The sequence below is a fragment of the Musca domestica genome, unplaced genomic scaffold (genome assembly GCF_030504385.1).
Source record: "Musca domestica strain aabys unplaced genomic scaffold, Musca_domestica.polishedcontigs.V.1.1 36, whole genome shotgun sequence".
NCBI lineage: Eukaryota > Metazoa > Arthropoda > Insecta > Diptera > Muscidae > Musca > Musca domestica.
Window position 1 is genome coordinate 3,337,546 of NW_026712318.1, and position 24,316 is coordinate 3,361,861.

General features: G+C 35.1%; 1 protein-coding gene across 2 annotated transcripts; it reads left to right on the forward strand.

The window, feature by feature from the left end:
* Positions 1 to 10,499: 10,499 nt before the first annotated feature.
* Positions 10,500 to 24,022, forward strand: LOC101887449 (ninjurin-A). Of its 2 annotated transcripts, none has more exons than XM_020036051.2 (4): positions 10,500 to 11,284; positions 20,237 to 20,306; positions 22,851 to 23,173; positions 23,239 to 24,022. In XM_020036051.2, the coding sequence occupies exons 1-4, from the start codon at positions 11,159 to 11,161 to the stop codon at positions 23,413 to 23,415; spliced, it is 696 nt and encodes a 231-aa protein (XP_019891610.1). In that variant the 5' UTR covers positions 10,500 to 11,158; the 3' UTR covers positions 23,416 to 24,022. The 2 variants fall into 2 exon arrangements, with proteins under 2 accessions (XP_019891610.1, XP_005181531.2); XM_005181474.4 differs by having other exon boundaries at positions 10,517 to 11,284; positions 22,803 to 23,173; positions 23,239 to 24,017.
* Positions 24,023 to 24,316: the final 294 nt, after the last annotated feature.

Sequence of the window (24,316 nt, forward strand, 5' to 3'; positions counted from 1 at the left end):
CGGTGAATAATGTAGCTAAAATCATCAAAATACCGAACATAGGGAGGTACTGTGGCTATACCAAAACGTGGACCTGCACAGACAATTTTTTGTCATGGGCTGTAGTATGCATTTCGAACTTTAAATACCAAATTTGAAACGATTTCGGCGAATAATGTCGCTAAAATCACCAGAACCGAATATCGGGAGGTACGAAGACGTGGATTACGAACTTCAAATACGAAATTTTAAACAATTCCGGTGAATAATGCCGCTAAAATTATAAGAATGCCGAATATTGGGAGGTGCCGTTATATGGGGGCTATACGAAGACGTGGACCTGGACAGACAATTTTCTGTCTTGGGCTGTAGTATCCATTTCGAACTCCAAATACAAAATTTGAAACAATTCTGGTGAATAATGTCGCTAAAAATCATCCAAATACCGAATATTGGGATCTCCCGAAGACGTGAACCTGCACGGACAATTTTCTATCATAGGCTGTAGAATCCATTACCAACTTCAAATACGAAATTTGAAACAATTCCGGTGAATAATGTCGGTAAAATCATCAAAATACCGAATATCGGGAGGTACCGTTTTATGGATTCTATGGACCTGCACAGACAATTTTCTGTCATAGGCTGTAGTATTCATTAGGAACTTCAAATAACAAATTTGAAACAATTCCGGTGAATAATGCCGCTAAAAATCATCCAAATACCTAATATTGGGATCTCCCGAAGACGTGAACCTGCACGGACAATTTTCTGTCATAGGCTGCATTATTCAACTTCAAATACCAAATTTGAAACAATTCCGGTGATTAATGTCGCTGAAATCATCAAAATACCGAATATAGGGAGGTGCCGTTTTATGGATTCTATACGAAGACGTGGACCTGCACAGACAATTTTCTGTGTTACGTTGTAGTATCCATTACGAACTTCAAATACCAGATTTGAAACAATTCCGGTGAATAATGCCGCTAAAATCATCAAAATACCAAACATCAGGAGGTACCGTTATATGGGGGCTATACGAAGAGGTGGACCTGCAGAGACAATTTTCCGTCTTAGGTTGTAGTATCCATTACGAACTTCAAATACCCGATTTGAAGCAATTCCGGAGAATAATGTCGCTAAAATCATCAAAATACCAAACATCAGGAGGTACCGTTTTATGGGGGCTATACGAAGACGTGGACCTGCACAGACAATTTTCTGTTATAGGCTGTAGTATTCATTACGAACTTCAAATACCAAATTTGAAACAATTCCGGTGAATAATGTCACTAAAATCATCAAAATACCGAATATCGGAAGGTACCGTTATATACGAAGACGTGGGCCTGAGGAGACAATTTTCTGTCTTAAACTGTAATATCCATTATGAACTTCAAATACCAAATATGAAACAATTCCTGTGAATAATGCCGCTAATTCATCAATATACCGAATATCAGGAGGTATAGTTATATGGGGGCTATACCAAGACGTGAACCTGCACAGAAAATTTTCTGTCTTAGGCTGTAGTATCCACTACGAACTTTAAATACCAAATTTGGAAAAATTCCGGCGAATAATGTCGCTTTAATCAGCAAAATACCGAAAAATACCATTTTATGGGGCTATACCAAAACGTGGACCTACATGGCCCATTTTAAATACCAAAAGTCCTACAGACATAGTAAACATTTGAGTAAAATTTTATCAACCTACTTTATTTCGTTTCCATAGACGGACGAGCATCCCTAAATCGACATAGAATTTTATCCTGATCAAGAATATATATACTTTGTGGGGTCTTAAATGTATATTTCGAGGTGTTACAAACGGAATGACAAACTTAATATACGCTCCATACTATGGTAGAAAATATAACATGTTTGAATGGAAATTAAAAGCCTATTTGTATACTTACATGGACTCATTGAGAGAGGAGTTCGGTGAACATGTTATTTCATGTTCGGAATCGGTCAATTGGTGGCCTAGATCGTGTGGTTCAACGCCTTCAAACTATTTTATATGGGGCTATGTTAAATTTAATGTCTATCCAGACGAGTCCGCTCGAATTGACGCATTGGGAGAGAACATAGAAGAATTAATTTGTGAGACACCAAAATTGGATTAAGCGGATTGACCATTTAAAGTGCAGTCGCGGTCGACATTTGCCACACATAAAGTTATCATCAACCATTAAATTATATGGTCCGTACTAACAATTCATAAAAAATTTTTCATGCATTTCTTATTGGATTTTATGTGTTTTTTGGGAGACTTAGGATATCTCCTAAAAATCACTCTTTATTTACATAAATGTTTGTATTTTCAGCTTTGACACAATTTCGTCCATGACTGTAACTGCTTCGTTTTTCATTGGAGAAACCCATGCACACAAAAAATATTTCATGACATACAAACATGCTCCACATTTTTTTCTTGCATGCAATATTTAGTTAATGTTAAACGGTTTTCCTGGAATGCTACTAATTATGGCAAGGTTTGTGTTCTGTTTTGTTGACGGTTTTTTTGTTGTGAATTCCTCTTTTCGCCAAAAAACGCATTGTTGGCTGAGAGCGTACGACAACAGCGTCGATAGGAATCCATTCTTGTTTTAGTTCACTTTGTGTCTTTTGGTGGGTAAAGACGTTTTTGCCCCAAAATTTCGGTTGAAACACATACTTACATAAATCGATCAGATGAGAGGAAACCCTTGCGAAAATTGAAGAAGAAAGTGATAATAAAAGTAAATACCAATCGAATGAAATAAGTGGCAATTTTTTAATATTTTTTATATTGAGTTAGGTCGGTAATCTTTAAAATACATCTGTAAATAATTGTGTTTTGCTTCGTTTTTTATATCGATGTGATAAAATACTATTCTATTATGCTTTGTTCAACGAGGGTATTGTTTCTCATATTAGTTATGACGTTATACATCAAAGCATTCCGCGATTGTGCACGCAATTTTTGCCGCCGTTTTTTCTTTGTTCGCTTTTTATTTTGAGGTTGAGATATTGTTGTTGTATGTATGTGCTACAAGCTACTCCTTATATGTGAAATTAAAAATTGTATTACATTGATTTGGCGACCGCTTCAAGATTATTACTAGATGGAAATTAAATTGAAAATTTAAAGAATTTATCTTTACATAATAAGGAGCAATTGTAATCATTAAAGCAAGGACGATATATTAAAGTTTGAAGTGATTTATTTAGAAAATGGCCAGTCCGTCGTCATTCATTCATTCGTTTTTCAGTAAACAATCAAAGACCTAAAATGGTAAAGACTAGACAAAATGCATTCTGAGCAAATGGTTTGAGGCTATACTACTTTGAATAACAGTATATGACAAAGGCATGTTAATATAAAAAACACAATTATAGGAAAGAATGACAAATAAAAGATTGGATAATCCAAAATATTGGATTCAAAATTTTATTCCATATACCTTCCCAAATAATTGCATACTGCCTTAGCGGTTTAAATTGTTTAACATTGGTAACTATTTTGTTACGATATCATAACAACAGAGGTATTTTTCACAGGGTTGCCATATTTTACTCTGTCTTGTCCTATCTTTATACTTCTATGTCTTTGAAACAATAGTAAATAGTTCTAATTAAAGCGGTGCAAGTAGATAAAATTTGGAAAGGTGGGAGTATCAGATATAGATTGCCATCAATTTTGTTGACCCCCATAATGGGCCCTTTTTGACTTTTTGGGGGTTTTATAAAAAATCCGGTTCCAAAAAATCGATAATTTGACTGTAACTTCCGAACCTTGACCACTTACCCCATCATGTGCCCACTTGCTGGATAGGTATAAGCTTTCCAACGATACCTATATTGTCTATATCGGGTAATTGGATCCGGGTCCAGGCCGGGTCTTGAACCCGGATTTTCGGGTCAAAAATCTGGGTTCCCGGGTCCGTCCCCCAAGAAAAAAATAGTTTCCCGGAGTCAGGGTACCTACCTCTGGGAAAAATTTCGAATTAAGCCAACCCAGTAAATGGAGCTAATATTAGAAAATACTTTTGCCGGCGTTTTGAAAGTTTACATGGGAAAGTAACCTATATAGAAATAATAAGTTCTCCCCTCTTCCACATTTATTTACATTTCCGGATTGATATTTTTTGAAATCCTTACAATTTAGGTATATAGTGTCTTCAATAATATTAACAAGTAAAATCATTAAGTTCGGAAGGGCCGAAATTTTAGCACCCTCCACTCCTGGGTAAAGAAAACATTTTTATATATGAAAGTATCTGAATTCAAACGCGTTCCGCTTTAAACTAGAAATACCAGTAAGACCATTTCGATAATGCTCTTAGTTTTTTTTCAAAAAAACATAAAGTTGGTTATGTGGGGGCCATACCAACACGGGAACCTCTGTAGAAATACTTATACTTCAAGGATTGTCATCTACAAAATCCTCTAAAAAAATATGACTAGGATTATCAAAATACCGAATATCGGTGGATATTGTTATATGTGCGCTATAGGAAAACGTGGAACTAAATATTCAATGTTCTGCCACCGGAGCTAGAACCCATTATGAAATACAAATAACAATTTTTAGACAAATCCGTGCACAAAATGTGGCAAAATCATGAAAATACCGAATATTGGGAGGTTCGTTATATGGGGGCTATACAAAAACGTGGACCTGTACATACAATGTTTTGTCACCGGAGCTAGAACTCATTATGACCTACAAATAACAATTTTCAGACAAATCCACGAAGAAATGGGGCAAAAATCTTAAAAATTCCGAATATCGGGAGGTACCGATATAGGTGGGCTACACCAAAACGTGGATCCATATATACTATGTTCCGCCACCGGAGCTAGAACCCATTACGAACAACAAATTCCAATTTTTAGACAAATCCGTTAAAAGTGTGGCGCAAATTATCAAAATAGCGACTGTCGGTACCAAAACGTGGACCTATAAATACAATATTTCGCCCCCGCAGCTAGAATTCATTATGAGCTACACAGACCAATTTTTAGACAAATCCGTAGAAAAATTTGCAAAAATCATCAAAACACCGAATATCGGGAGGTACCGTTATAAGGGGAATATAGGAGGACGTGGACCTGCACAGACAATTTTCTGTCATAGGCTATACTACCCATTACGAACTTCAAATATCAAATACCGAAAAAGGGAGTTACCATTATATGGGGCCTATACCAAAACGTGGACCTACATGGTCCATTTTCAATACAAAAAGTCCTGCCGATATAATATACATTTGAGTAAAATTTTATCAATCTACTTCATTTCGTTTGGAAGCTAGAGTGATTTCTACAGAAGGATAGACGGACGGATGTCACTAAATCGACATAGAATTTTATGCTGACCAAGAATATATATACTTTGTGGGGTCTAAAATGTATATTTCGAGGTGTTACCATACGGTGTTACAGCGTTTTATGAGTTATTTAAAATTTTGACACGTTCTGGGAGAGGTACCGGAAATAGTGATCTGTTCTATAAGTTCTTCATGCCAATTTTTCTCTAAGATTTAGAATTTGGGTTTATTCTGCGACCTATGATAGTATTTTGTGACAAATAATTTTGAAGAATATCTTCCCTTGCTACGACCCCGTTTCATATTTTGAAAAATTGACCAAAACGACCTCGTTTGAGGGTTAATATTTATGACCAAAATTATTCTAGTATTGTTATTTCTAATATTGTCGAATTCGCTATATATCAAAATTTAAAGATTACACGGAATCTTAATCCAAACATTTCAAACATTTAGAAGAGAGGGGACCTTGTCCCCTGTATTTGAGTTATTTTGCGATGCACACTTTTAAATCTTTTTTATCTTCTATTTTTACTTACTACAGAGTTATTCCTGTAATTAAGCGTAATCAAGTTGTATGTAAACGTATTTTAATGTAAATTAAATGCATGCTTACATATGGGTGTATGTCGACTAAATATTTACTATTCAATAGACCCTAACATTTATAATGCAATCCTATTACATGCATTGGTGTCTAAATTACTAGCCAACATTGCTAACATGTGGTCAACACTGTTTTATTTCTTCTCCCCAAAAAATTCGTACACATAGCATTTTTCTGACTGGAATAGTATTAGTCACAGTCTGCTACTTTAAATCAACCGTTCATGGAATTCCCCACTACAAGAAGTTGATGGTGCTCGTCAATGAGTTGATTTTTCCCCCATTATATGTAACTGTATCCTATTGTCTGTAAAATGGGGAAAAACTTCTGTAAGCGATGACGTACCATGGAACAGTGGTTGGGTCACTGCTCTTTGAACATCCATCGAACAATAAGAGATTATTTGCACATAAACAAGCTCTCAGTGTTAATGCTTTGCTGTTTAAAATTGTCAATATTTCTCTTTCTCTTAACCTCTAGCAATTAAAGTCTCTTAAGTTAAGCACAAATATCTCCAATAGAGAACAGGTGATTAAAAATATTAAATTATATATTAAATATTAAATTGTATTATTTTTCCTGATACAGTTGGGTTACATGCGTTTGCCCAGGGAACTGTAGTTTTTCTGCTTCTTGCATCAATTCTCAGCAGTATATTACAGGAAGTCTTAATGATTTATCCATGGTAGAAGAATACAGGTAGATGCATCAACGCTTGGGGAACATTGATGTCAACATTTTTTAAATGTTTCTTTAAAAATATGTAGATTTGTCTATGTGTTCCTATAAAAGCCAAACGGAGGTTGTTATGATATGAATTTTTTAACAATTTTTATACCCTCCTTCATACTATTGAGGGTATATTAACGTTGTTATTCCGTTTGTATATCCTCGAAATACTCATGTCAGACCCCACAAAGTATATATGTACTTGATCAGCGTAAAATTCTAAGTCGATTTTGCGATGTCCGCCTGTCTGTCTGTTGTAATCACGCTATCTTTCGAACGAATTAAGATAGAAGGCGAAAATTTTGCACACATGTTTATTTTACCAGTAGGCAGGCTAAAAGGTAAATGGGCCATGTAAGTCCACGTTTTCATATAGCACCCATATAGCGGTACCTCCCGATATTCGATATTTTGATTATTTTAGCGACATTATTTACCGGACTTGTTTCAAATTTGGTATCTGAAGTCTGTAATGGATACTACAGCCTATGACAGAAAATTGTCAGTGCAGACCCACGTCTTCGTAAAGGTCCCATATAACGGTACCCCAGATATTCGGTATTTCGCATTTGAATATTGTAATAGCTTATAACAAAAGTTGTCGTATAGACCCTAATATAACGGCTACATTCGGTATTTTTAAAATTTCAACAAAATTTTTAACGTTTTTTTTTTTTTTGAAAATTGCCAAATTCGTTCCAAATGGTGGAGGCTTACAGTTATATATGGGAGCTATATCCAAATCTGAACCGATCGCGATAAAATTTAGGAAGTGTGTTTCTAAGTTGATATATTTCCCAAAATATTGTTGTTACAGAGTGCATATTACGGCTGCGGAGGACAAAAATAACAAATCGGATGAACAATATTCATGGGAGCTATAGCTATATCTGAACCGATTTCGATAAAATTTCAGGCCTAATCTGGTTGTATGCATGGTACAATAAGGAGGTAGAACAGCTTCGTAAAACTACAGAAATACAGCCCTGAGGCTATGCCCGCTTCCTGTCAAAGTTGTTTTCTTTTTTTTTTCATATTTTCCCTCATTTTTAAAATAAAATAAATAGGGCGAAAAATGAATGAAATGTTTGGATTTTTTCTTAAAAATATGATCCAAACTGTTCAATCTTTCAATTTCACGGCTAAACTGGTTAATAGCCTTAATACGCGAGCCGCGATGTACGTGTCTTCCATTCATTGGTTTTGAAAATATTTTCAAAACAATAATACATACACAAAATTGGCAGAAGTCGGGCACACTTAGAAATAAATTGTAATCAGCTGATAGCTCTACCTTACCTTTTTATTGTACCATGGTTGTATGTGCAAAATTCCATATCATTCGTCCTGATATTACACGTTTGGTGCACAATAAAAGGCAAATCGGACGAAGATATATATGGGAGCTATATTTTAAATTTGACCGATTATCTCCAATTTCAATAGGGTTCGTCCTTGGGCCAAACAAATGATTTGTGCAAAATTTCATCTGGATAGGACAATAAATCCGAACTGTACTTTGTTTACAAAAATATATGGACAGACGGACAAGCGGACGGACGGACAAGCGGACGGACATGCATAAATCGACACAGAATGTGATTCTATGCAGATCATCAAAAGGAACTGTGGGTCTATCTCGTTTCCTTTTGCCTGTTACAAACAAATGCACAAAGACATAATACCCAGACCACCTTGTGGTGTAGGGTATAAAAACCGCAACAAATTTTAGAATAAATTTAGATTTGTTCGAATTGGTCACCTTTGGCACGAATTATGGCCTTCAAACGGCCAATTAAACCGTCACAAGCTGCCCGAATGTTGTTCTGCGGTATTTTGGCCCATTTTCGGCGAAGCTTGAGGTGATCGACACATTGGTATTTTTTAGTGTCAACCAAAATACTCCAGACACAATAGTCCAACGGATTGGTATCCTGTCCTGTTGGAATGTCCAAGGTCCAAAATGTTTGCGTTCCCAAGGCTTTATTTAATACACCCTCCAGAATATTTTCGCTATAATATTCGGCATTTATTCTGATGCCACGATCGATTAATATGATCGGAGAGCGACCATCGGTTGTTATGGCGATCCACAACATGTGGTGATCCATGGCCGACGTTTGAGTTCTGGTGGCCACCGAAGGTGCACATTTTCAGCTGACCTCTTTGGCAAGTAAACACGATCATTTTGTTTGTTTACAAACTGCTGGACAACGAATGTTTTCTCATCGGAGACGGAGAAAACAAAATTCGACAGTTCACCACTTTCGGCCAAGCGAAACAAAGTTTTAGCTCTTTTGAGTAAATTTTCTTTCTGTTCTGTCTGAAATTTATTGCAGTTTTTTCATCTCACCCTGTACACAAACAAGTGAATTCATGTAAACGACAAAGGGAACAGTAATTATAAATACGAATGAATTAGAAGGAACGATTAAAAAAAAAGAACATAACAAAAAAAAAACAACTAAGTTCGGGAGGGCTGAACTTTTAATACCCTCCACCATTTTTAAGGAACTTCAAGAATTTCAAAAAAAAATCCGTCGAAAAATGCTATATTTCACATTTTATAAGAGCTACGAATATTCAAAATTTTGACCCTTTGTGGGGTAACTAGTTGATCGAGTGGGCCGATATTGTCAATTTTCCCACCTGACCTAGAACTGATACAAATATTAGGATTTGCAAAGTTTCAACAAAATAGGATGATCTTTTTTCGGTCTATACGAATAATAATTTTTTTCTATGAAAATAAGGAGATTGCCCATCTTGGAACTCGACCTAAGTTTGACAATAATATTACCATGTACCAAATATGAACCAAATCGGGTACCAGCCAGACGGAAGGACGAACATCGCTAGATCAATTTCAAATGTTCTGAAACGGATTTTGTCCAAAGATATTTTATTTTGATACGGCTTGTATCAAATGAAATATACCCTCTTTACCCCTATGTCTGAGGGTATAAAATTTGTTATTACCTTTTAATCATTGATTTTGAAAATATTTTTATACCCTCCACCATAGTATGGAGGGTATATTTAGTTTGTCATTCCGTTTGTAAGACCTCGAAATATACATTTTAGACCCCACAGAGTATATATATTAGTGATCAGCATAAAATTCTATGTTGATTTATCAATGTCCGTCCATCTGTCCGTCTGTGGAAATCACTCTAGCTTCCGAACGAAATGAAGTAGGTTGATAAAATTTTACTCAAATGTATATTATGTCTGAAGGATTTTTGGTATTGAAAATGAGCACTTCTTCGTATAGCCCCCATATAATGGTGGACCTGCCTATGCACGTCGTTGTATTGACCCCAATATACATTCGGTATTTTTAAGATTTCAACAGAATTTTTAACGGATTTTATTATTATTTTTTTTTTGAAAATTGTTAAATTTGTACCAAATGGTGAAGGGTATTCAAAATTCTGACCGGCCGAACATACAGCTTTTTTACTTGTTTTATTTTTCAAAACAATTAATGTAATCAGCTCGTATGTCTACTTTCCGTTTTATGACTTGAAACTTAAAGAAATTGATATCATACTTCTAAATTTGTCCTATAATACCAAAAAAAATCAGTGCATCACGATGTCTCACCAATTTTTCTTGACCATGGTATGGACAAAAAATGCCAAGAGTATTGCTATACCATAGAATTTAAGAATAAACGATCAAAGTTTTCCCATTATCGGAAACGACTAATTTTGTAATTTTCTGAATTTTTGATGTGTTTATTGCAAATTAATTCTAAAAAGCATTTTGCAAGGGATTAACAAATTTCATGATATTTGTGTTTGTCAACCTAAGAAAAAAAAATACCACTTTCAAAGGGGGATAACCGCCACTAGATACCGACCACAATGACCAATACATTTTTTTGGCATAAAAATTAAGAAAAATACCTTTATAATACATATATTTTGGAAAAAAGAACAATGACAATTTCGCCATTCAAATATATCCGAATTGAAAGAGAAGCATGTTCACATATTTAAGAGATTTTAATTTGAGATAAAAATCACCCAAACCTCCGGTTTTAAATTTTAATACGTACTCAGAGAAAAAAATCCCCAGAAGATTTAGCAAAATTCTCATCTCAATTTAAAAGTAAACAAACCGGCAGCAACGATCTCAGTTGGAAAAGTTGTTCGCTACGGACAGCAACGGAACGCGGCGGATTAATAAAAAGTAAACGACGAACGAGATAGCGAGGACTGTGAACCGGCAAATGCATTAATTTTTATTTTATTAAATAAAATACATATTTCAAGAAACGCACACAAACACACACACATCAGCAAACATTTTACGAAGAAAAAGTATAATTTTAACATTTGCGGGAATAAAGAAAAAATAGAAATAATTAAAAAAAAGAAAACTTGGTGATAAACAAAAACCGCCAGGCCAACCGCATTAACATTAAGAAAATTGCGCTTAAATAATTGTGAAAAAATTGTTTATTAACTATTTGGAATTCTAAGGAGTACATAATAAAATATATTTAAAGAAAAATGTCAATAATGGAAGTCGATATGGCAAATCACAAAGAAACTGAACCTCATGTGGCTTTGGAAATGAATGAAACTAAGCTCAATTATGAATTTGGCAATCCGACAGATACAAATGTCGATCATCATGTAAGTTGGATATGTAAACATAAATCTAAATTTAGATAAATATTTTTGTGAATTTTAATTTTTAAATTTAGATAAATATTTTTGTAAATTTTAAGTTTGGTTTTAGCTTAGTAATCAATTAGATAGTTTAAAAATGCTGCTTAATTTGTTTTTGTACCACCAGCCTATAAATTTCTTTCACATCACTCTAATGGTGAGCGTTGAATGTGTATGTACAATATCTCTATAGACTCGTCTTCCAATGGCTTCTTTAACAATAAAATGAAAAAAAAATCCCAACCGGTTTGACTCACCGTCTCAAACATTGATGTGAAGTCCCAATTCTATGAAATGCTGCTGTGACCAGAGCAGAATCAAACATTTACATTAGAAATTGGCAGTAGGGAGAGTTTTGAAGCAATGTTTGGCCTTGATACATATTAATAAAGGGGGGAGAGGGGGGAAATTATTAAAGTCTGGTTAAATCTACATGATATGGGAGTGGGAAATCCCATGTTTAGGTGATAGTTTTCGGTTAGTAGTTTAAAAGGCTTTTGGGTTCCTAGGCTAATTTTTTTATAAAAAACTGCAACAAAGTTAAACGCCATAATTTTTTCATTTTTTTAATTTTATTCAATGAAAGCAAAAAATCGGAAGTCGGAAATAGCATCAAATTTTAGAAAAAGTTTAGATTTGAATTGGTCACCTTTGGCACGAATTGTGGCCTTCAAACGGCCAATGAAACCGTCACACGCTGCCCGAATGTTGCTCTGCGGTATTTTGGCCCATTCCCGGCGAAGCGCTTGCTTGAGGTGATCTGTCGATTTTATTTTATAGTGGCAACCTTGCTTTCCAAAATACTCCAGACACAATAGTCCAACGAATTGGTATTCGGAGATTTTGGTGGCCATTGGCGATGGAAATGAAGCGATGAACCTCATTATGTAACCATTCTTGGGTGGCGCGTTCTGCATCCTGTTGGAATGTCCAAGGTCTGCGGTCAAAATATTTGCGTGCCCAAGGCTTTAATACACCCTCCAGAATATTTTCTCGATAATATTCGGCATTTATTCTGATGCCACGGTCGCGGAGAGCGACCATCGGCTGTTATGGCGGCCCACACCAACCGGTGGCCAACCGAAGGTGCACATTTTCAGCTGACCTGTTCGGCCAGTGTTGCGGTGTAAGTTCTTGCACTTTTTGGAATTTCAACGGCCTTACCCCGAGCTCATTTTCCAAAATTTGCCGAATGGAATGTTGCGATATGTTCAGCTCTCGAGCCATATTTCGGCCACTGCTACGCGGGTTTCGATCAAGTCACTCCTTTACTTTTCGAACCATTTTTGCTGATATTGTTGATATGATATAATGAGCTGTCACTGAAATAATTTAACAGCTGTCGGACGAGTGGCTTACAAATGACAGCAGTCTGAAGTTGGTTGCAATTTTTTCATCTCACCCTGTATAATTCTTAGAAAATGTGATGTAAGAGTCCGATTGTCTTCAAATTACACACATCCCAATAAATGTATTAACCAAAAGTCTGCTGTTAAGATGGAGTAGATCGGTCCACTTCTTCTGGTACTTCCCCCACAAAAGGTCGAAATTTTCAATATATATATTTTCTGCAAAGAAAGAGAAACGATAATCCGATTTTGCTCCAACTTAACAAATCCTAACATTTGCGTCAATATAGGTCGACTCCATCAAGTACCTCCCCCACAGAGGGTCATAATTTTGAATAATTGAAACTCTTATAAAATGTGATGTAAGGATCCGATTGTCTTATTTCACACATCCTAATATTTTTATAAACACAAGATCTGGTGTTAAAATGGAATATATCGGTCCACTCCTTCTGGTACTTCCCCCACAAAAGGTCGAAGTTTTGAATATCCATTAAGATCATAAAACGCGAAATTAACATCCGATTCCATTTAGACTTGGCACATCTGAATATTTCTATCAACACAAGATATGTTATAAAGATCCGACCATTCCTTCTGGTACCTTCCCCACATAGGGTTCATGATTTTGAAAAGCAAAACGCTTAAGGAAAGCGAAAGCGGTACCTCTCCCATAAAGGATCAGAATATTCAATACTTATAATAGTCATAACTTGCAAAAAATAGGAAGATTTTTCCGTTGTATATTCTAACAAAAATTAATATTCACAACAGCGGAGGAATAGTGTGATCAGCTACCAATCAGAAGAACGCCAGATTTAGTGCCTTCATCGGATAAACAGTAACACAAAAAAGTGTGGCTGAATGAAAAAAATGTAAACAAGCAGTAAGTTCGGCCGCCATTTGAAGGAGTTTGCAAATTTTCAAAAAATTCCGTTAAAAAAGCTGCTAAAATCATAAAATTACCAAATATACGGAGTTATGGCTACTATAACTAATTATACCCTACACCAAAAGGTGGTCAGGGTATTATGTCTTTGTACATTTGTTTGTAATAGGCAAATGGAAACGAGTCCGTCCAGTCCGTCCAGTCCGTCCGTCCGTGTGTCCATGTATTCTTGTGAACAAAATGCAGGTCGCTTTTATTATCCGATTGAGATGAAATTTTCCAAACAACATTTGTTTGGCCCAAGGACGAACCCTATTGAAATTGGAGATAATCGGTAAAAATTTAGATATAGCTCCCATATATATCTTCGTCCGATTTGCCTTTTATTGTGCACCAAACGTGTAATATCAGCCCGAATATTATGGAATTTTGCACATGCAACCAAATTAGACCTGAAAATAAGTATGCCAAATTTGATCGAAATAGGTTCAGATATAGCTACAGCTCCCATATATATTGTTCATCCGATTTGTTATTTTTGTCCTCCGCAGCCGTAATATGCATTCTGTAACAACAATATTCAGGAAAATATATCAAATACCGCTCAGAAATATCTTTGCCAATTTTTATCGAGATCGGTTCCGATTTGGATATAGCTCCCATATATATCTTTATCCGATTTAAAATTAATTGTGCACCAAATGGGCAATACAAGTCCGAATTTAAAAGATACAAATGCTTCGGCATATTGAACTTTAAATTATAATTTTAAGCATATCGTGTATGATTGAATTCTCCCATAAAAAAACTTTAAATTGTTATGCGGAGTTAGTATAGCAAAGTGGTGTAGGGTATCATAAAGTCGGCCCCGCCTGACTTTAAGACTTTTTTACTGGTTTATCATATATGTACTGTATTGTGACTCTTCTGTTAACATTTCTTACCTGAACATTATTTTGAATTTTAAGTTGGATCAATTAAAGATAATTAAAAATAAAAAGACACAAATAATTTTCACATTATGCACAAACAACGACATCAATATTTGCACTTCAAATGAAATAATTACTAGAATTAATTGAAATTAAATTCAATTCATTATTCATAAGATGAAACACATTACATGGGAATGACAAGCCGGATTCGAACGAATGGGCTCATTCTTTCGATGCTTAATCCGATATCCGACGATAAAATAGTTTTCATTCTCGCAAGAATGCTACAAAAAATGCAAAAAAAATATACATAATTATAAAGAAAAAAATCAAATTAAACGTTAGAAAATATGTTTGATAGATAGTACAATACAAGTAAAAATGCAGTTAGTTTGGCCGATCCTAACTTTGAATACCCTCCACCATTGGGAACAAATTTGGAATTTTCAAAAGAAAAGTCCGTTAAAAAATCTGTTAAATGCGTTATATTGGGGTCTATACAAAACTGGAAAAAAAAAAACGGCGAACAATGTAGCTAAAATCATCAAAATACCGAATATAGGGGCTATACGAAGACATTGCATAGACAATTTTCTGTGACATGCTGTTGTACCCATTAGTTACTTCAAATACGAAATTTCAAACAATTTCGGTTAATATTGTAACTAAAATCCCCAAAACGCCGAATAAAGGGGGGGGGGGGTACTGGTATATGGGGCTTATGCGAAGAACTGGACCTTAGTTACCATTACGAACCCTAAATACGAAATTTGAAACAACTCCGGTGAAAAATGTCAGTAAAATCATCAAAATACCGAATATTGGAAGGTACCGTTGTATGGAGGCTATACGAAGACGTGGCCCTGTATACGTAATTTTTTGTCATAGGCTATAGTATCCATTACGAACTTCAAATACTTCATCAAAATAGCGAATATCGGGAGGTGCCGTTATATGGGGGTTCTACGAAGACGTGAACCTGCACAGACAATTTTCTGTCTTAGGCTGTAGTATCCATTACGAACTTCAAATACCAAATTTGAAACAATTCCAGTGAATAATGTCGCTGAAATCATCCAAACTCCGAATATTGGGAGGTGCTGTTATATGCAGGCTATACGAAGGCGTGGACCTGCACAGACAATTATCTGTCTTAGAATGTAGTATCCATTAAGAACTTTAAATACCAAATTTAAAACAATTTCTGTGAATAATGTCGCTAAAATCATCAAAATACCGAATATCGGGAGGTACTGTTATATGGGGGCTATATGAAGACGTGGACCTGCACAGACAATTTTCTGTCATAGACTAAAGTATCCATTACGAACTTCAAATATCAAATTTGAAACAATTCCGGTGGATAATGTCGCTAAAATCATCCAAATACTCAAAATAGGGAGGTACAGTTATATGGGGGCTATACCAAAACGTAGACCTACATGACCTATTTTCAATACTAAATATCCTGCAGACATAATATTCAAAAAAAAACTTTATCAACCTACTTCAGTTTGTTCGGAAGCTAGAGTGATTTCCACAAACGGACACTGCTAAACCGTCTTAGAATTCTACGCTGATCAACAATATGTTGGCTCTGACATGAGTATTTCGAGGTGTTACAAACGGAACGACAAATTTATTATACCCTCCATACTGTGGTGGAGGGTATAAAAAATTCGAATTAATAGCTTGAATATAGGTTTAATATATGATATAATAGCATCTGTACATTTAGAAGAAAATCAAAATTATTTCTGTCACTCAGCGAGTGTTGTATGACTAACTACTTAGCAGAATGTCACGAGTTCTAAACAAATAACCGACAAGCCAGCACCAAGCCGAAGAAGTCGCAAATAAAAAAACATCTGGCATTCTAATTATAGAATAATTAATTGATATGACTTTTATGCAACATGACTTCCTCTTTGATCTAATACGGGGTAAGTAGACCCTACAGCTGTTAAAATTCTTGTAAACTATTTATACCCTACAACACTATGTGTTGGGGGTATTATAAGTTTGATTGGGCCAAAAATTATGTGACTCCACGAAATATTGATTTCCCACATAGGAAAGTATATATGGATCTTCCTATCTCGTCGAGCTGAGTCGATTTAGCTATGTATGTCCGTCCGTCCGTCTGTCCGTCTGTCCATGTTAATTTGTAATCACTCTACAGGTCGCAATTATGGCCCGATTTTTACGAAATTTAGAATGGTGGTGGGGCTAGGGTCAGAATAGAACCCTATTTCTTTTGGAGATGATCGCCAAATGTTTAGAGGTTGAAATGGACCAACTACTAAAAAAATGTCAGATTTTGCAGTAGCTATACAGGTCGCAATTATAGACCAATCGACGCGGAATTTCGCATGTAGCTAGAGTTTAGGGCGGGAAAGAATCCTACCAATTTGGGTGGTCATCGGATAATATTTAGCGGGTAAAATATACCATATCTTTTGTGTTGAAAAAATTCAAAATTTTTTATTAAACCGCGAATATTTTAAATCCCGGCGAAATCACAAAGCCATGACAAGGTTACTTCTGATCTTTACATTGATGTTAACATCCAACAAATCGGATATATAGCAAAATATGTGCGATATATATGTCTATCAAAGAAGATATGCTTGAAAGATCTCTTATTAGTCGAGAACGGCTGAACTTATTTCGACAGTTCTCATTAATTCAGAATTGCCTTTTGGCAGGAAAGAAAAAACGTCTAAAAAATCGCATAAAAATATCTCTCTAAAGATGAAAATATTGGTTTTGTAACATTTTCTCATATTTTTTCAATTTTGTCATATTTTTGGCATATTTTCATTTTGAATTAAACATTTGGTAATATTTCTACAGCTAACAAAACTAAGTAGTTAGAATATCAGGATATTATATACAGATCGCATTTAAGGCCCGATCCTTACGAAATTTTGCATGGGGATAAGATGAGGGTCAGAGTAGAAGCCTACTCTTTTTGGAGATGATCGCCATATATATAGGGGTTGTAATGGACCAAAAAAACTGCAAAATTGTCAGGAGGTCGTAATTATCGTCCGATCCTCACGCACATTTGAATGGAGATTACCGGACATTTCAAAACCCAAGCAGTTTTGGATGGCCATCCAAAAATATTCAATGTGTGAAGGAGTTTGCCAACTTTTGTAGACAAAATACGAAAAGGTCCATTCCAGTGACTTTTTGAATATAGTCAAATGACTGTATCTTATATAGATGCATTTCAGTCAAAAACCTATAATAACTGTTAATCTTTTGCCACTTCTGAGAGATTATAGGTCTTTGGGAAATATTGGTTCAGATCTAGGAAGACCATTTACGTGCAACATCTACCAATAAATTGGAAATGAGCAAATTAGTTTAAGTTGCTATTATTCGAAATTAGAGAACGAAACCTGATGGTTTTCTTGTATTATTTGTCACAATATCTTGTGGAATTCTTTCGAGTATCTTGCCTATATAAACTGTATCGTTTATTATAGTGTTGTAGGGTATTCAACGGTCGGCCTCGCTCGACCTTTTGTAAAAAGTACCTAAAATTTAATGCAGATTTGAAAAAGATATTAATCTATTAGCGGCAGCTAGTTAGTGGTATTACAAAAATTTTAGGCGAATTTCGGTTATATTTTCAAATACATTTACAAATCTCATATAAATTAATAAAAGATGCTGACTTTTTGCTCAACATTATTAATTGTTTCAATATCTCCTCCGGGCTGATGATTTATTATCGATCGATACTTGTTCGATTTTTTCTATTCTATTTAACTTTATATAGAAGCAAAATGTCTATAAAACTGGAATTAAAAAAAAACAAAAACAAAAAAAATTATGATGTAAACAAAATAACAACAACATAAACAAAAAACAAAAAAATGCTTCATGAAGTTGGCTATGGTTGTACGACGACTTAGTCATTATCTCATTGCGAGAACAATGTGAAGGCTTCACGATCAATAAAAAATTCTAGTTTCGGGAGCACAAAACGTGTCTATCGACTTACTAAACATATCGAAATTTGTTATAGCAATAAAATGTTGTTGTGTGTTTTGTTTTTCTACGTCATCTATTGGCAGTTTTTCAAGCAAGTATTTACTTGCTGGTACTAAGAAGAGGCTTGTAAAACGATGATTTTATATGTCGAGCAACGAGGAAAAATTAAGTTTAATGTGGGATAACGTTTCATATTGCAAAATTTTTAAAAGTATATTTATGAGTTTTTAGTGATATTTTTTTAAGAACATATACAAGGTGAGATAAAAAAACTGCAACAAAGTCAAACGCCATAATTTTTACATTTTCTTGAAATGTTATTAAATGAAAGCCAAGAAAAATGTGGAAAATAGCATCACATTTTAGAATAAGTTTACATTTGTTAGAATTGGTCACCTTTGGCACGAATTAACGGCCAATGAAACCGTCACACGCTGCCCGAATATCGCTCTGCGGTATTTGGGTCCATTTCCGGCGAAGCGCTTGCTTGAGGTGATCGTCATTTTGGAAACTTTTTAGTGCCAACCTTGCTTTCCAAACTACTCCAGACACAATAGTCCAATAGATTGGTATCCGGAGATTTTGGTGGCCATTGTGCGCTGGAAATGCAGGAGGAACCTCATTTTGAAACCATTCTTGGGTGGCGCGTGCTGAGTGCGATGCTGCTGAGTCCTGTTGGAATGTCCAAGGTGTGCGGCCAAAATGTTTGCGTGCCCAAGGCTTTAATACACCCTCCAGAATATTTTCGCGATAATATTCGTCATTTATTCCGATGCCACGGACGATTAATACGAGCAGACAGCGACCATTGGCTGTTATGGCGACCCACACCATCACCATGGCCGGCCCTTGAGTTCTGGTGGCCAACCGAAGGTGCACATTTCCAGCTGACCTCTTTGGCAAGTAAACACGATCATTTTGTTTGTTTACAAACTGCTGGACAACGAATATTTTCTCATCGGAGACGGAGAAAACCAAATTCGGCAGTTCACCACTTTCAGCCAAGCGAAGCAACTACTTAGCTCTTTTGAGTCTATTTTCTTTCTGTTGCGGTGTAAGTTCTTGCACTCTTTGGAATTTCAATGGCTTTACCCCGAGCTAATTTTTCAATATTTGCCGAATAGAATATTGCGATATGTTCAGCTTTTTTTTTGCCGCGGGTTTCGATTAAGTCGCTTTTTTACGTTTCGAACCATTTCTGATGATGTTGATGTTTTCTTCCGTGCACTTCCTTGACGTCGGGCTACGCTACCAGTATCACGGTAACGAGCGATGGTACGAGACACAAAAGATTTATTCACAAATAAATTCTGGAGTGCTCTAACGATAGCCACTTGTGGTTTTCCAGCCAGATATAAAGAAATCACACTATCGCGAATAATTTTTTTTCTGCAAAATTCTCACAAAAATGCTTTTGTACGCTTGTAAAGCGACATTTTTGACAGGAGTTGTATCAAATTTCGTATTTAAAGTTTGAAGCTCGTAATGAGTTCTAGAACCTACGACGAAAAATTGCCTACGCAGGTTCACTTCTTCGTATAACGAACGGTTTTCATTTAAGTGTCATTTTTCGACGGATTTTTTTTTATAATTTTTCAAGATCCTTCACAATGGTGGAGGATATTAAAAGTTCGTCCAGGCCGAACTTAGCTGCTTTTTTAATTGTTATTCTTAGGATACATATTTGCTGGAATATATTGTCGTTTAATATTTAAACTTTTTCTTATGCTTTCAGGCCACAGAGACATTTCCTCCCGAAGATATCGATTACATCGATGGCCATGTACCAAAAATTCCCAAAACAAGTAAGTAGGGATATCGGTATAATCTGAATGTGATCGTTATGGAAGACCTGCTACAGTGCTTCTGTCTATATGCAACTTAGTAAGAGCCTGCTGCTATATGCAGAACTGACACAAGTTCACTGACTTTAGAAGACCTTTAGAGGTCTTCCACCTGTTGCCAGTCCCTGTTACGGAACTGCTGAATATAGAAAATTAAAAAAAAAAACTTTTGCAGGCCTTTTGACAATAGAAGAATTTTTGAGGTCTACTGTCTGTTACCACTTCACTGAATACTTGAGAACAAATCTTTCTATAGAAGGGTGATTTTTAGATATTATTTTTTGGCTAAATCGTCCAAATGACTAATATCGGAAGGTACTATTATATGGGGCTATATACTGGTCGGAATTCCCAATATCGGGAGGAACTCTTATATGGGGGCTATACAAAAACCCCTCATAGTATGGTGGAGGGTATAAAAATTCTGTACAGAAATTGTTGTTGTAAACTGATTCAAATAAAAATCTGACGATTAAAAAGTAGATAAGATCGGACCGATCTGCTACTACAATCCATTATTTAGAATTGGCAAAATATAAAAAAAAATCTGTTGAAAATACCGCTCAGGTGTTACGATTATATGGGCCCATACGTAAATGTGTATCATAGGAGCCAATTATCTGCCAGAGGAGGAGGTGTTTATATCAAGTTTTAAATACTTCAGTTAAAAAATTTATCTAAAAATCACCAAATGAATATTGTGAGGCATGGGTAATTTTTTGTCATAGGTTCACTAGTGCCCACTACGAACTCTAAATTTGAAATAATTCTGGTGAAAGATGTGGCAAAAATTGTCAACATAATTGAATATAGGGAGGTACAGTTATATATATATGTGCTATATGAAAATGTGGACTTGTATAGGCATTTTTTATCTTAGAAATAGTACCCATTACAAATTCGATAAAAATCCCGGTAAACCAAATCATCAAAATACCGAATGTGTGAAGGTTAGTTATATAGGATCTATACCTAACCGTGCACCCATATAGCCAATTATTTGACAGAGAAGCTGATGCCTGTTACGTACTGAAAATACCATGTTCGGGATAATTCTTTTAAAAAATGTGGCTAATGTCATCAAAATACCGAATATGGTGAGGTCTCGTTGTATGGGGTTATACGAAGGTGTGGATCTGCACAGAAAATTTTGTGTCATAAAAGAAAGTACCCATGACGAACTCCAAATATGAAATTTTAAACATTTCGGTTAAAAATTGTGACACAAATCATCAAAATACCGAATATCCGGAGGTATAGGATTCTTTACCAAAACGTGGACCTATATGGACTGTTTTATACAAGGATGTTGCCTAAATACTGGGAACAAATACTCCCAGTTTAGAGCAGATTCAGTTTGAAATTGTGACTAAAACACCAAAAAAAAATTAAATTTGTTATATGGGGCTATTACAAAACGTGGACCTATATAGGCCATTTTTCCAGATCTAAACCATATCTGAATAAAAATTTATCACCTACTTAATCGGACAGACGGACGGACATCACTAAATCGACATAGAATTTTATGCTGATTAAGGGTATATATAATTTGTGGCTAATGTCATCAAAATACCGAATATGGGGAGGCCCCGTTGTATGGGGTTATACGAAGGTGTGAACCTGTCCAGGAAATTTTGTGTCATAAAAGAAAGTTCCCATGACGAACTCCAAATATGAAATTTTAAACATTTCGGGTGAAAATTGTTACACAAATCATCAAATATCCGAAGGTACATGGTTCTTTACTAAAACGTGGACCAATATGGACTGTTTTATACAAGGATGTTGCCTACATACTGGGAACAAATACTCCCAGTTTAGAGCAAATTCGGTTTGAAATTGTGACTAAAACACCAAAAAAAAAAATTAAATTTGTTATATGGGGCTATTACAAAACGTGGACCTATATAGGCCATTTTTCCAGATCTAAACCATATCTGAATAAAAATTTATCACCTACTTAATCGGACAGACGGACGGACATCACTAAATCGACATAGAATTTTATGCTGATTAAGCGTATATATAATTTGTGGGGTCTTCGAGGTGTTACAAACGAAATGACAAATTTAATATAGCCTCCATACTATGGTGAAGGGTATAACAGCTATTTAATAAAAATGAACCTTTCAATTCAAATCTATCTAAATTATCAAAATTTCCCTGTAATATTTATAGCAATATATATAAGACCTTTTAAAAGACTTCTGTTTATAGAAGACCTGCCAAGGCCTTCTGCCTATAGAAGATCCTTAAAACCATTTTTATTTGCAGAACAACTCTCTTTAGTTTAATCCTCTTAGAAATTTATGTATGTTTTTATTTTGCATCCCCTTTTTGTTATATTTTACTGTAGAACAGCTAGTTACTTACGATATGTTTTCCTTTTTTGTTTCTTTCCCGTTCTCCTTTCCCACTTTGCTTTTGTTTACCATTTTGCTTTGACAAAAAAAGTATCTGAGGCCGATGAAGATGAATATGATGATCGACCTTTTGCCGTAGGACCCCGAATGGGAGTGGATGATGGACTGCTGCCAAACGGTGGTCATGATGTGCCGTCCAGAACACCCGAGAAGCCTTCGCGACGTCCTAGTTTTAGTTTCCCCGGCTATGCGGGTCCTGGTTTTGTGACAATTAATGGTGTCGATACACCCATACCCGATGTCAATGCCTATCAACACAAAAAGACCTTGGCCCAGGGAATGATGGATTTGGCCTTGCTATCGGCAAATGCTAATCAATTGCGTTACGTTTTGGAGTCATATGACCGTCATCCGTATTATTATCCCAGTTTGGTGTTCATTTCGTTGAGCATTATATTTCAGGTGGGTGTAAGATGGCATAGATTTTTGTTATTTTAATAATTTGTGTGTGTGTTCCTTTGTTGCAGATCGCTGTAGGCGTTGGCCTAATTCTGAATAGTAAATATAACATCAAAAATGAACGGGAAATTTGCCGGGCAAATAAAATCAATAACTATACCGTTATTGGTATATTTATTGTGACGGTAGTGAATGTTTTCATCTCTGCCTTTGGTGTTGCGGATCCTGCGGAACGGAATACTTAAAATTTAAGGACATTTAAAAGAATTGATACTTTATTTTTTTATGTGTAGAATATTAAGAATAGGCTACCTTGTGTTTCGAATGTTTAATTGTAATGCCCTTTAGAACAAAAATCTCAACGATTTCATTTTGTAAATTGTAATTTAAGGTGAACCTTGTAAGAATAAGATCTTAAAAAAATCCGTTTAGTGTAAGTAGCTAAACAATCCGTACAAAAAAGTTACCAAATGTTAACAAGTCCAGTAAAAAATGAGCGTAAGAGATATTTAAATTTTCACCTTTTTAAAAATTATTAAAATAGCCAGTGGCGATATAATTATGTAATTTATAATATAAGTTCTAAACTTTCCCAGTGCAGATATTTATTAAAACATTGTATTGAAACAAAGCAATAAGGAAACGTGATAATCCTCCGAAATAAATATAGCTATATTCATTTTTAAGATCTCTGTGAACAGATCTTATATTTGTTAAATAAAAATTATAAAATATATTATATTTTTAGATGTATTTTAAGATTTGCATTTATGACGATTATTTTTAAAGTATTCTTTTTCTTGAAACATTTTTTCATGTTAATAAAATTAGGAGAATAAATTCGAAATGTTTTATTATTTTATTTTGTCAACAAAGACAACCACCATCAAGTAAAAAAGCAGTAAGTTCGGCCGGGCCGATCTTTGGATACCCCTCAGCATTTAGAACGAATTTTGAAAATTTTAAAAAATATATATATAAATAAAGCCATTATATTCTTTAAAAATCCAGGTTTATTTGGCTGTTGGTCCTTAGAATTTTGTTTTAAATTCACGTTTATTTTTTTTATCATAATTCAGGGTTATTTTACAATTGGTTCCTAGATTTTTTTCTTTTTAAATATTAATTAAAAATCCACGTTTATTT

Coding starts and splice junctions, on each gene's coding strand:
- LOC101887449 (XM_005181474.4), top strand. CDS start 11,159: ATGTCAATAATGGAAGTCGATATGGCAAATCACAAAGAAACTGAACCT. Junction 11,285..20,236: donor ATACAAATGTCGATCATCAT/GTAAGTTGGATA, acceptor TTATGCTTTCAG/GCCACAGAGACATTTCCTCC. Junction 20,307..22,802: donor ACCAAAAATTCCCAAAACAA/GTAAGTAGGGAT, acceptor TGACAAAAAAAG/TATCTGAGGCCGATGAAGAT.